Raw genomic sequence first — 13,717 nt, 5'->3', positions numbered from 1 at the left:
TCCTCGCTAGAAGAACAGTAACAAGGTCTGGTAAACTCAAGCTAGTTTAGACTAAGAGCACCTTCCAAGGCAGCCTCTGCTGTGACTGAGGTTCAGGTCTCCGGGAAGTACTGGTACTGTGAACACAACTAACCAGAGGACATTCCAGAGCTTTGGAATACGGTCGTTAGCTGTCTTCAGTGTGCAACAGAAACCCAGGAGACAGTGCAAGGTGAGTAGAGCTTTGCTTCCACCTTTAATTAATTGCTGATTATGCGTTAACCAGAGTTAATATATCCATGCATTGGATCAGTAGCTGTTAATATGCATATTTATAGCAATGCAGTTCCTTGAAGTAAACCTCAAAAGGAACGCCTTGCTCAGAAGAGGTGGCTTGTCTGTAATACGGGTTATTATTGGCAGTCCCAATAGGTTAAAAGGAAACAATGCTTGTGGCAAATTAAATGCTAGCTCTTCTTCCAAGGAAGAACTTGGAGGTAGACTTAAACAAGCAGATACTTAAAAACAAATTAGGCCTCTTGAAGGCAACATGCTGTTTGGTAAACAGATGAAGATTTCATTGTCTTAATTCTTTCAAATGCTTTTAAGTAATTAAAGTACTCGGGTTTAGGTGAGCTCCGTTTAGCCACCTCACTTTTTGAGTTACAGCATGTGTATAGAAGTTAGTATTTCGGAGTCACTGTGCTTGGCTTTGCGTACCAGTAGGTTGTAATTCCACTATAAAATAGGTGATCTCACAAAATCAAAGTCAGGAAGTAGTAAAGATCTTGAGCTCAGTTAAGAGTGACGGGATCTGGGGTTAAGGCTACAGCTTACGCTGAAATGTAGTAAGACAAAGTCAGTAGAATTCTGGGGTGTAATTGAGTAGTCGCTGCAGTGTTAACCGGAGCATAGAGAGGAACTGAAGCAAGTACTTCAGTCTGCCTGTAAATAGATCAGGTCACACTTGACCTCTGTTAGTAAAATGGTATTTGCCTCCTAATACTCTGTAAGGTCATAATCTTGGAAGCGAGGTCTCTGGTGCGCAGCTTATTCGTAGTAATACTAAGCTACGGACGGGACGAGACACTTCATGGGCTGTGGAATAATGTCACCATTGACAGAAGTAAATAAACTTTCCCTCAGGCTATTATAGTCTCATCAGCTGTTCTCAATTCTCTAAACATTTTCAAGGTACACTCTAAATTACGTGTTCTTGATTCTAAGCAGCAGTCCCTGGGGTTGGTGCATGTGCTTAGAAAGCCGCCTTGTCTTCAGATGACAAACCTGAAGTAGTTTGTTAGGCGTATTCGTACCGGTTGTTGCTGTGAGCTGGAATCCTGGTGGCTTTCTTTTTGCTTTGGAGTTAGTGCTACTTTTGTAGCTAGTGCTTGTCTGTTAGTACAAGAACAAATAGTCCTGATGAGTTGTTTCGGTTGTTTTTTTTTTTTTTAACGCTGCTTTATCTCTTCTAGTACCAGGATCACATGCGGTATTGAAATCCGTATCGCGTTCCATTAATACAGCTATCTGGCAGCAAATTCCTTAGCTGTGGCAGTAACACTTTCTTAAAGTGCCCAAAATGTAATTTGTATGCTACTCTTCTTACCCGAACACAGTACAACTCCCACTGTAAAGGCAGTGACTGTCGTTCCAGACATTATGAATATGTAAAAATACTTTTTAGCTTTTTTACATTCCTTAAAATTGTTATTTTTCTGGCTAAAGCAATTACAACAGTGACCTGTATGTGTTGTATATCAATAACAACATATAATACAGCCCTGCTTTTCAGAAGCAAATTGAATTTTCGTGAAGATCCAATTTTGTCATGTCTGTTAGGAGTTTAGATGTACTAACTTTGCGATTTCCTTCTCAGAAGTCAAATACCTGAACTGCACTGTTCTCCCAGAAGTTCAAAATCTTGGACAGGTAAAAGACTGCTAAAAACTTGTTCCCTGTTCTACTGTAACGATGGGAAATCCTGAGTTCCAGTAGTGGAAATCTTTCATTGTGTAGCATCAACTCCTATGTTCAAACAATGGGTAAGTTTACCGTGCTAGCGAGTCGGTATCCAAGGTGTTTATTTCAGCGTATCAGATGGCCAGCTTAACTATAGAGAGCAAAACACTGAAGAATGAGTGGTTTTTCTTCTATTTGGCCTTGCTGGCACAACTTATTCCTTGTATTTTCAGTACCTGTATGACTGGCTTTTCATTTTTTCCCAATGTTAGGAGAATGGTTTTGCATGAATAGTCAGATCTACGTTCAGACCAGCACAAAAGACTTGTTTTGTTTTTCTCAGATTTAAGTAACTTCATTGCTCAATCCTACAACACAAATAGCAGTGGGTATTTGTTGGGGGTTTTTTTTGTTGATTTTGTTTCTTGGGTTTTTTTTTAGTTGCTTAATGAACAATACAATCTAGAACTTGTCCTGCAACTGTTTTGTAGATAATCTGTGGACTTTGGTTCAACTGTTTGCACGCAGAACAAAAATCAGTTCCAAACGCGTCGGGAATTAGCAACAAATGCTGTAAGCGTTTCTACTTGCCCGGTTTGTTCTCATTGTTATCAACATACACCAGTAAAACAACGTACTGGGGGCAATAGAATGCTACAAGGTAGGTTACAGCGTCAAAAGTGTGTAAAAAGTGGTTTAGGGTTTTGCCAGTAACGAGAATTCACAGCCCAGTTTGCAGTCCCTTGCTCATCTGAGTGATCTTTATATTACTGTCTGGCAAAGGCAATTTGAGTGCAATACAATGAAAGTCTGCACATTGCTTTGTCCCAGCACATCTTTCCCGCCCTTGTCAGGAATGGCCTTGACAAGGGACTTGAGTAAGAAATGACATTGATGTGCTGCTGTTGGACCAATGACTAAAGCTTAGCTACCACGTGTGTTGTGCTTTGTTCAGAAAAAAAATGGAAAATATCAGGTTCTACTAAAGAATCTGATGCTAATTTTAGTAAAACTCTGAAGTGTTGCGGGCTCTTCCTCTTACTGGGTCAGAGTTGAAAATCTGGGAACATTTTTTTTGATGCTAGGAATGTGACAAATGAGGCAACTACGCTATTAATTTGAGGTGTTAAAAGAGCTGGCTCCTTCACGTGTTGGCTGTTTTTCCCCTTCTTTTCTTGTACCGTTTTCCTCCTTCCTTTTCTGTCCCCTTCTCTCAGTCATACTTTGCATTATTGTTTGCTTTATGGTGATACATAAATGCATCTTACTGAAGGCGTGAATTAGTCCCTTCAAAAATTGCAGTGATGGAAGAAATAGCGATGTGTAAGAGCTCGAGTACTGTCATGGGTGGCTTAAGACCCCTTTGTCCGGGAGGGACAAGGTCAGGGCATACGAGTTCCAAGTTGCCAGACCAGTCTGAAGGATCTGGCAGAACTTGGTTGGTTTTTGTTCACGTCAAATACACAGGTAAACTACATTTCACAACACCCAGAACAACCCGGAAACCAGCCAAGTATCTATTACCTCCAGAAGGCCAGTCTTTCAGTGCTCTTAGTTCTTACAATGTTCTGAATGAGGTTTGTCCGCAGCAGGGGCCAGCGTGAAAAAAGAAACTCCTCCCTTACAGGGCAACAGCTTGGCAGAGGAGGTGCTGGCGCGGCACTGCCTCTCCTGAGTTTACTGCATCAGGGATGGGCAGGTCGATTAAGAAGCAAAGTGAGATGTTCCTTTTTTCCCTTTTTCCTTAATGGCTGGTCTGGGAAAGTAGCATTAAAAAAAAAACAACTACAAAAAACACCAAAAACATTTAAAAATATGCAAAGAGCATCTTGCCCAGTTTTTTGATGTGAAGGATATAGAGCATTCCAGTTGCTGGAAGAGGAACACATGTGAGTTTAGGTTTATAAAATAAAATGGAGACAAGCTTAATAGGGCTTCTACAAATCTGGGTTCTAGAGGTGATGTAGAGAGGAAAAATTAATTGTTGGGCAAGGTCCAGATGTATAGGGGGAGCTAAAATGGGAACTAAAATCACTTTATGTGGAGTAGGAAGCACCACGTATTAACTCATGTAGATGTAAATATGGCTTGGGAGCCTGGGGGATACAGGTCAAAGCTCTGTGTAAGGGTTGCATTTCACCCCCCAAATAATCACAATTCTTTTGAATTGTGACTTTTTGCTACCCTAGACCCTAGTGCTGCATTCTTATTCCAGAAATGTTGAACTGGTTCCTGACACATTGCTGCTATTGGCAGTCAGCCTGCGCTGCTGAATTTTACTAATTAAACGAGGGATACTCGGGACTGGAGAATCTCCAGCACTAGCTTGTGGGGCTGAATTTCCTCCTGAGGATATTAAAGGATTATCTGCCATGTGCGAAGGCCGTCTAATTTTACTGGGCCTGTTGCAGACCATGTTTTTCCCTTACTGCAGAGGCCCTCTCCTCTGCCCTCCCTCCCCTGGGCCTTGCAAGGCATCGGAGGCAGCCACCCAAGTACCGACCCGGGGAACGAGAGGGACCTGCTGTTTCTCGGGAGGCAGCAGAACACCAGGCAGGTCTCTTCTCTGAGCAGCTCCATCTTCTGGGACTACAGAGAAGTTAAAAGATTTTTAATTTTTTGGCTGTGGAAAATAAGACAAAGTAACCCAGTTGTAAAGGATAGGTACTTAAGAAGGACAAAAAGAATGTTTTTTAAAGTTATAAGGGGAGCTCAGTTAGCCTTTGTAAGGAATATAATTTTACTTCCAAACCCATCGCTATTCTAAGTGACCGAGACGTTTCTTTTGCCAGTCTACAAGCCTGCATTACGCACTGGAGTTTGGGGTTTGGGGGTCTTTTCCCCCACAAATTTTTCAGAGCTGGTAAATGGCAGGTGGCCTCTAACTCAGCTGTAACGTGTCAGTGTTTTCCCAGGTGTTATTCAGTGGTTTTCCCAGGTGTTAATACTTAGTTTTTCTTCTTGAACAGATCTTCCAATTCATTTTTCTGCCCTTTAAGATACTGTATGCTTGCAAATGTTACATCTTCAGGTGCAAGCTTTCTCTCATTTACTAAACTATTAAAGATTCTTTGCCCAGATACGAGGTTTAAAGCCTCCATTCTGTTTGCAAGATTTTCTCCTCACTCCTGTATCTTGAAGCTTAGTTGCCAGTCACTGATAGTTTGATACTTTTATCAACTTTGTAGTCCAGAAGAGGACAGGCATCTCCTTCAACTCATATGCAAGACTGAATGACGCTTCTCTTTTTGATCAGATTTATAAGAGAACAGTAAATGATTAAGGACCCACCCAAAGTATTTAGGGTCCAATTTTACTGAGTGCTGTCCTTCACTCTGTTGCAATGATCTAACATCATTCATTGCCACATTCCATGTTTTGCTTTCATTTTTTTATCCAAAGGCCTTTAGCTACCATTTGGCTTAGCTTAGTGCTGACTTCGCAAAAATTGAAAGCTGAGGATTTACATTTACGCCTGCCAAAGCCTGTTAAAATAAGCGAGTGCTCTGTCAGCGAGGTCTTGTGTTAACGTTTTGTAGCGGATCTGCTTCAGCAGGTGAATGCCTGGCTCCAGGCCTTCATCACTTACTCCCACCTCCAAGCCTGCATCTTGCTCTTCGGGCACAAGAGACTTTATGGTGAATCTGCTCAGGATATAATGACCCACTAGAACGATAACACAGTCAAGAACGTGTTGTTTGAGACTTATGGGTCTGCATCTTTTTAGCCTTGTATGGCCTCTGAGGCTAAACCTGCCTCTTGGCTTTACTAATGCAGTTGTTTATCAGCATCTACTTGTTAGATGCTCAGATACTACATTAACAAAAATCATTAGTACTTTTATTGGAAATAACATAGAAAAGACTAAAGAGCAGATGATGTTTACAACCTTCTGCAGAGACCACCCTTCACAGTATAGCAGGTACTATGTCAAGAGACAGGATAAGTAACCCTCAGCAATGTACTACTCAGAATCATAGAATCATTTAGGTTGGAAAAGACCCTTGGGATCATCGAGTCCAACCATCATCTCCACTCTACAAAGTTCTCCCTTACACCATATCCTCCAACCCCACATCTAAACGAGTCTTAAACACATCCAGGGATGGTGACTCCACCACCTCCCTGGGCAGCCTATTCCAGTGTCCAACCACTCTTCCTGTGCAGAATTTTTTCCTACTTGAAAGTGACTGCCTATTTTCAGTGGTATATAAACAGTTCAGTGAATCCCAACTATAACCTACAGTCCACCAGAATGCAGTGGAGGTGAGTAGTTGTGCAAATGTAGGGTACACAGCTCTTATCAACCTGGGCAGATGTATTTTGCAATGAAAGACACCAGTAACTAAGAAAAAAAACCTATCAATTGATGTGTGTCAGACAATTGAAAAGGGACCTTTATTAGATGAAAGAGGGAGATCAGTGAAATGGCTTTCAACTGCTGTTTGCTTCATATGGACTAATGATGCAGGGAAAGAAGCTTGTTAAATGATTCAAATCCCTTCAACACATTCCATGAAGGTACCGATAAAATACACTTCCCACATCCAAATTATCTCCTACAAAATAGGGAAAAATAGACTATTTCTACAAGGAAAAAAATGCCAGTAAAAACGCTATTAAAAATTCAGGTCTTCTTTGTATGCAACAGAGGAACAAAATAGAACAATTGTGATAAAGGTTTGCAAGTCACTTGTGTTTCTCTTTACAGATTTAGGCACAGATAGCTAATGCACCACATCACTAATTATTCTGTATCTCCCCCTACTTGAAAACAGATTATACTGTTAAAAGCTCCCTCCCATCCACAGTTGGGTGCCCTGAACTTCAGTATTTCTTTTATTACCAATGACTATGAACAACTGAAGGAACAGATGCTACTTATATATGTAGTCAAATTTTACCCGGTGCTAGTTACCCTCATTACCCATATTAACTGGGCAAGCAAAATGCTTCCAAATCAATTATAACCTTGAATTTAACATGGATGATTGTTGACAGAAAGTCTATTCGCTGATAATTAAAGAACATCTTTTCAGAAGGTAGTGGGTACAAGTACGTTGTTCGTGCCACTTATTAAAAAATCAGGACACAGTAATGGTAACTGAACAAGACAATTTCTGAACTTATTTTAAAAAAATTGCCTTGTCATGACAGTAATTACAATGAGATTGAATCAACTAAATTATTTGTTTTCAGGTTCTGTGTTTGGTTCTGAATTAAGCAGGGTTCAGTTTGTACACTGTCTTATAAATCAGATTAAATTCATATTTTTTTTAACAAAATAATTCTTAATCTTTTAAAAACACCAATAAAAAGGTATATGATAATCCAATTTTCAAACCCCCATTTTAAATATATTTTTCCTATTAGAATATAAAAAGGGAATGGAAAAGTTGTCATGCAAGTATTCTGAACAGTGTGATAATATTCAGTAGAACCATTAAACACATGAACTTTTCAGTAATCGTTCTGACTTTCCTTTTAGTAGCATAGAAGCCAGGGTATAACCTCAGCAGTAAATTAAATTTCTTGCTTTCAAATTCCTTTGTTTGAAAACCCCCAAAAGCACCATGCAAGAGGTGATCTACTTCCACTTCAAGTCACATATTAGTGCTATATGATCAGAAGGATGTGAAACACTTGGCAAAGCCTGATGGGTTGTTACTTCTTCATGACTTGGCAACGGAATGACCTGTTCAACCTCTAGAGCATTTTTGTCAATGAAGATGTAGTCCAGACATCCGTGAAACCCACCAACATAGTTTGTATAAGCAGGTTCTCCGCAAGCACTTAGCAGTTTGAAAGGATGGCTTAGAGGCATATTGCACCTTTCTTCTTCACCACTCGAGACCCAGTCTTCGTGATCTTCAGCAATGACACCACTGTTAATAAAACTGTAAGTTCCAGAAGATGGGGTACTATTAAAATCTCCACAGAATATGACTGGTATACTGGGATACAAGTCACATGCTATGTGCTTGATGTGAGACAAGGCTACAGCGATTTGGATGAGACGGATGTTCCCACCTAAGAATATAAAAACGTATTACTTTAAATACCTCACAGTAGCATTAGAGGAATTTTTCAAGTTGCTCATTTAAGCATATATCATGTATAGCTCTGAAACAGCAATCTCATTTTTTCTGTGCACTATGTTTTAGAATAGTTTTCATAAATAAAGAAGTTTGTGATATGAGAGTTTGAGAGGCAGACAATGTTTTAAACTCACACATACAAGAACCCTGAACCTTAAACACCCATATTACAGCAGCTTGCCATTTCATGGCAACCATCCTAATAACGTTCCTGAAAGGCGCAGAACCAAAAGAAAACCAATTTAAAAGAGGACAATCTCTTCTAAAAGCTTCTGTGGCCCAATCTGGTTGCCCTCCTGGCAGTACCCAAATACAGCTCCTTCCAGTACAATAGGACTGGGAAGCCATGAGCACACACAAAGCTATCTGTATTTTATGGTCTATTCTCTGGGTGAATTGTGTGTAACATGACTTGCCTTGCTTTCAGCTGTATTCTACTGACTCCCAGGCAGACTAGAACAATCTTAGTCTAAGGAAAATAAATAAACAAACAGACCTAGCAGCCTGGCTTGATTCATCCAGATAAGAAGCAAGGCAGGAAACCCACAGTTCCGTAAGAAAAGGTTATAGCTGCAAAATAAATCTACTCTCCCTAGGAAGGGCAAAAACCTGTACAAACCCAGTTGTCCTACATACAGACACATGACAAAATTACCTTTTGGGTGCCAGTAGAGGTGGGTATTAGCTACACAAACCTTCCTGGAAGGATCAGTTGCAGACTGAAGAACTGAAACCTTCAAGAGAAAACGCAATCTTTGATAAGTCTTAAATAGAGATGTTATACATTTTTAAAAATGCAAGAGTTATCTTATGCCTTTACGGCAATCCAGTTCAAATAATCTGATGCTTACAACTAATGAACAGTACAGCTCCTAAATTGAGTCTATTTATCTTTTGTATAAGGTCTGAGTATCAGCCAATATATTACCACTACATCCAGGTATTTGACAAATGTTCATTTGGCCATGTTTTTTCCTTCATTCCATATCTTTTTCATAAAATGTTGCTAATACCATACCATTCTTTACTTTTATTTTCTATTCTTCCACCTCAGCAACAGAATTGGAGCTATATCTCTAGTTTAGTAGCATTACATAGTTGTTTAATTGAATGTAAATTTAGAGATGATTTCAGTTATCAAGGAAAGTTTGTTAGTCCTACTCAGTCCACAAGTAGGAAACTTTTACCAATGAGTATTTCTGAAATTCCTGACTTAGATCTGTATCTTACACATTTGTACTTACAGAATAGCTCTGCTGGCACACCCACTGGCATCAACGAGCTCACAAACCTGTCCAACCTCATTTCTCTCCCTACTTTCTAAAAGAGGCATTATTAAAACAAGCTAAATTAACTTAGTCTCGTTTAGAACTGATTGACAAGATTTATGAAATACATATTCTAACATACGAGAGTTAAGTAGTAAAAAACCTAGCAGCCGATGCCACCAACCAGGAATTGGTACCTGGCCCAGAATCTCAACAGCTGTCTTCATCTTAAAACAAAGAATCATTTTGCCTTTTTTACCAAATTTTCGCAATTCCTTATATCTGGTTCAGTAAAGTCTCAATGTTTTGTTCTTGTTCCTAAGTTGCTCTTCTACTCTATTCGTTACCCTAGCTAACAGAGAACATACCACTGTTCTGTCTGTATTTCAGACTGTTACCCCTCGTCTCCCTCCTCCCATGGTTCGATGGTCAAAAAACCTAGCTTGGCTGCCCCTGCCAGGAGACAGTGGGAGGAGGAGGAGAGGGGAAACACGAAGAATGCACATAAAAGCTGGTACCTGCAACACTGATGACCTCTGCAGCACCTTCTCCTGCACCAAGGGGTACTGGGCCAGCTTATCACGCAACTCCTTGTGCAGCGGGTCGGAAAGCAGGGCTTCGCTGAAAGCTATGTCATGCCGGCTAAGGAGGCTAAACTTGTCCCTGCGGTAGAAGGTGGCCAGGCCTTCGTGCTGCTTCTCCTTAATCTTGAAGAGCCCTTCAAGTCCAAAAGCATCTAGGGCTGGAACCAAGCTGTCCACGAAGACGGACTTATCCACTTCTTGCAGGCAGATGAGGTCAGCGCTGTAGCCTGCCAGCTCCTTCTTCAGCAGGTTCTGCCGGTAGTCGAGCTCCAGGGCGTACGGGGCGCAGTAGGGGTAGAGCACGGTGCGGGAGAACTCGGTCTGGGCGTAGGTGTCGGCCAGGATGTTGTAGGAGACGGCGCGGATGGAGCCCTGCCCGCAGACCTTCTTGGTGTAGAGGTGCCGGGAGTCGAAGGTGCAGGCGCCGGGGCCGGCCTCCACCGGGCCGCTGCTCTCCACCTCCCGGGGCGGCCCGTAGCGCTGCGCCCCGTCCCCGGGCGTGCACCGCAGCTTCAGCCGCAGCCCCACCATGGCGTTGCTGGGCGTGAAGACCCGCTCGCCCCCCGGCGCCTCCACCCAGGCCGGGCCGTCGCCGCCCGCCGTCTCCCCGCCGCCGCCGGCGGGCCGCTGCTCGCGGTACCATCGGAAGAGGCAGTGCTGCGGGGCCGCGAACTCGGCGCTCACCTTGGGGCAGACGGGGAAGCCGGCCAGCAGCGAGCGCGGCAGCCGCAGCTCGGTGAGGGCCGGCGGGTTGCGCTCCACGCGGTACTGCGCCTCGCCGATCTGCAGCACGGCCCCGTCCTGCCAGGCCGCCGCGTTGGGCACCTCCTCGGCCACCGCCTCCCCATCGCGGGAGAAGAGCCGCACGGCCGGCGCCGCCACTGCCGCTTCCCCCGCCGGGCTGCCCTCCGCCCGCGCCTTCTTGCTCTTCTTGGCCGCCTTGGCGGGGCCCTTGGCAGCGTTGGTGGCGATGCGGGCCAGCGCCCGGCCCAGCGGCTCCGCCTGGTCCCGCTGCATGTGCCTGGCGCTGCCGTCGGGGAGCACGAACCGCAGGCTCAGTTTAGGCTCGGAGGGCACGCACCGCACCACGGCCCGCTCCATGGCGGCGGCGGCAGCAGCAGCGGCGGGCGGGCGGCCGCCACCGGCGAGGAGGGCGGCGGGAGAGCGGCGGAGCCTCCGGAGGGCGGAGCGCAGCCGGCGCCACATGGAGCCGGCGCCGCCGCTTCCCACAGGCGCCGGCCGGAAACGACGAGCCGCGCGCTGCCGCGTCAGCGAGACCCGCGCGCCCAACGTCCGCCGCGCGCGTCTAACTGCCGCCGCGCGCGCGAGGCGTCGCCTGAGGCAGTGGGCGGGAACGGCAGCGCCTCGCCGCGGCCGAGCGGTGTCCTCGTTCCTCTGCCGGCGCCGTGCCCGCCCCCTTTTGCAGGGATTGACCCGCCCGCCCGGTGTGAGCGAGACCGGCCGGAGGAACAGCGGGGTTTGCTGCCACAGCGGTGAAATCCCGTCCCCTCAGGAAAGCTTTCGCGCCCGGCTGACAAGGGAGTTGGATTGAAACTCCAAACTGAATAGTTCCGGGCTGCTAAAATGTCCTAGGAAGGTGCCCAAGACTCTGGAAAACGGAGCTAAAATTCCCTGCAGCTGATGTTCTTTGCAGTCTCTGCGCGTGGGGCTGTGCCCACATAGACACGAAATTAGGATTTTAAACGCCTCTGTCAAAAGTGGGTAGTAAATCTCTGAAACGTCTTAAAATTTCTATGTATAGTTCTACAAAACGTAGAAGCTTAGCAACAGCTATCTGATGTGCCAGGGTATTGTAATTTCTCAAGCGTTCTTCCTGTGGGCTGGAACTAGAAGGTTTTTCTCTGCTTTGTGCAGGCAGAGCGCCGCAGCAGAGAGGCTTTGCTGACTTGCTCAGGCTGTAGTGAGCCCTGTGGCAAACAGAAATTCAAGGTAAGATTTTTTTCCCAGGTCTCTGCTTCTTTTTTAGTCACGAGAGTATATCATTAGTCTGGAAAGTACAAAGCGCAACAAAAACCCTTTCTGTGAATAAATAGGCGTTGAAGGAGCACGCAGTTTTGGGCAGGTGCACGGTGTTACGGGTAGGGCACGGCTCCCCTCTGAGGGCAGCGCGCTGCTTAATTACCGAAATCTGCTCTGAGAGCTGGGGGAATACGGTGAAAGGTCTGGCCGTGAAACTGCCGTGTTTGTCGGGAGCCGAGCAGGGCGGTGGGTGATGCCCGGGAGTGGGGGTTAGGGGTGCGGACCCTGACTTGGGGTGCGCCTGGCTGAGGTGGCCTCGAACCACCGGTCCGCTGGAAATGGCGCCAGGGCAGGCAGGGCGCCGGGGCTGTGGGTGGGCAGGCCTCTGCCGGGACGGCCACCGACAGGACCCGCTCTCCCGAGGTCGGGAAGCCGCGCCTCGCCCCTTGCCGCCGCCCGCCCTCGGCGCCGTGGCAACCGCGCTGTTGTGCTGAACAGCCTCCGTGCCGCCGTCCTGCCCGGCGGCTCCCCGCGGGACCGCGGGAGAGGTGAGGGCAGCGTGGGCGGCGGGGCGGCTCTCCGTGGGGCTGGGGCGGCGGTTGGTGTTGCGCTTCTCTTCGCACCCACAGGGCTGTGTCCCCGGGCCCTGCTGGGAGGAGGGACCGCCAGGAAAGCGTTATACCGTCTCAGCTTGCTTCAGCTGAGCTTTATGTATTTAGTTTGAGCTGTATTTATTTTGATGCCTGCACCACCACCCGTTTTGATTCGTTTCTAGGACATACCACTAATTTAGGAGGTAGCTTTGGCTTTCTGCTCCCCTGTCAGAACCTGTTGAAATGCAGTTGTGAGTTTGTGTGTTGCGTTTCCAGGGGAACCCTACGATCAGCCTCTTGAGATAGCCATGCTCAGCCACAGGCAATGCTTAAGCCACTACAGAGAGATAGTCTGTTAGTGAATCTGAGCCTAGTAACGCTTTTTGTATATGTATTTGTTTTCTTCTGTTTTTCTAGGATTCCTGTTTCAAACCTGTCTCCACTTCTCTGTTGCACAGCCCGACTACCCACAACTGTGGTCACAACCAAAACTCCCACCTGCTTAGCTTGAATCCTGTGTCCACCCCACCAAACTACAAGGCACCTTTTTGTTGGGAATCTGCATCCATAAGCCAGGGTTTATCCACATCCCCTCAGCCACACTTGCTTGCCTCATTTGTTTTAGTAATCTTAGTTTAGTCTTTGCTCAATTTAGTCTTCCTTCTGAAGATGCACACCTTGGCATACCATAAGTGAATGTTATCTAGAGAGCCCAGAGTAGCTGCATCGTGAAAAATAAAGTACTGTTAAGCACCTGCTTGGTATTTACAGAGGCACTTGTTCTGGTAGCTCAGGTAAACATTTCCAGACAGGCAGTTGAAATGAAATTGTGGTCTGCCTTAGGTAAATACATAAAACACTGTCACTATCAAGATACATTGATGGCATATATCTTTATATGAAAGATAGAGCCCTCAAAGCAGCCTGCTAAGTTCACCACATGACTTTCAGCATCACAAAACTATTTCTGAATAGTCTCCAGTTTTACACTGCTTTTTACAAGATGATCATGCAGTTTCTTAACCTTTCCATGTATGGAACAGAACTTCTAATGACTATTTTGCACATAGAAAATAAGCTTAACTCTTTTTCTTTTTGAGAAACATGAAAGGAAGAATAGGGTGCTGTTTTTATAGAAATGCATTTTTGATGATGTCCTGTACTTTTTGTCTCTTTTTAACAGTGATATAGTGTCTAAAGAATAATTTTCTCATAATTTTGCTCCCGCTTGTTTGACATTGTGATAAAGTTAT

General features: G+C 45.2%; 2 protein-coding genes across 4 annotated transcripts in view; one reads left to right on the top strand and one right to left on the bottom strand.

Moving 5' to 3' along the window:
- Positions 1 to 6,287: 6,287 nt before the first annotated feature.
- On the bottom strand, positions 6,288 to 11,160 carry PDE12 (phosphodiesterase 12). Its single transcript, XM_054215741.1, has 3 exons — positions 9,826 to 11,160; positions 8,695 to 8,773; positions 6,288 to 7,971 (listed from the first exon to the last, which is right to left on the bottom strand). The coding sequence occupies exons 1-3, from the start codon at positions 11,095 to 11,097 to the stop codon at positions 7,529 to 7,531; spliced, it is 1,794 nt and encodes a 597-aa protein (XP_054071716.1). The 5' UTR covers positions 11,098 to 11,160; the 3' UTR covers positions 6,288 to 7,528.
- A 287-nt stretch (positions 11,161 to 11,447) lies between these two features.
- The window catches only part of DNAH12 (dynein axonemal heavy chain 12), a 72,321-nt gene continuing 70,051 nt past the window's right edge, over positions 11,448 to 13,717 (top strand). For 2 of the 3 annotated variants that reach the window (XM_054216023.1, XM_054216024.1), the window contains exons 1-2: positions 11,448 to 11,609; positions 11,767 to 11,841. The gene's annotated coding sequence lies outside the window, so the exon portion shown is untranslated. Of the gene's footprint in view, positions 11,610 to 11,766; positions 11,842 to 13,173; positions 13,259 to 13,717 lie in introns of those variants that run through there. The other variant, XM_054216022.1, reaches the window with a different exon arrangement.

Source organism: Rissa tridactyla, chromosome 10, assembly GCF_028500815.1.
Source record: "Rissa tridactyla isolate bRisTri1 chromosome 10, bRisTri1.patW.cur.20221130, whole genome shotgun sequence".
In the NCBI taxonomy this organism is placed as follows: domain Eukaryota; kingdom Metazoa; phylum Chordata; class Aves; order Charadriiformes; family Laridae; genus Rissa; species Rissa tridactyla.
This window is presented reverse-complemented; position numbering and strand designations above follow the sequence as displayed.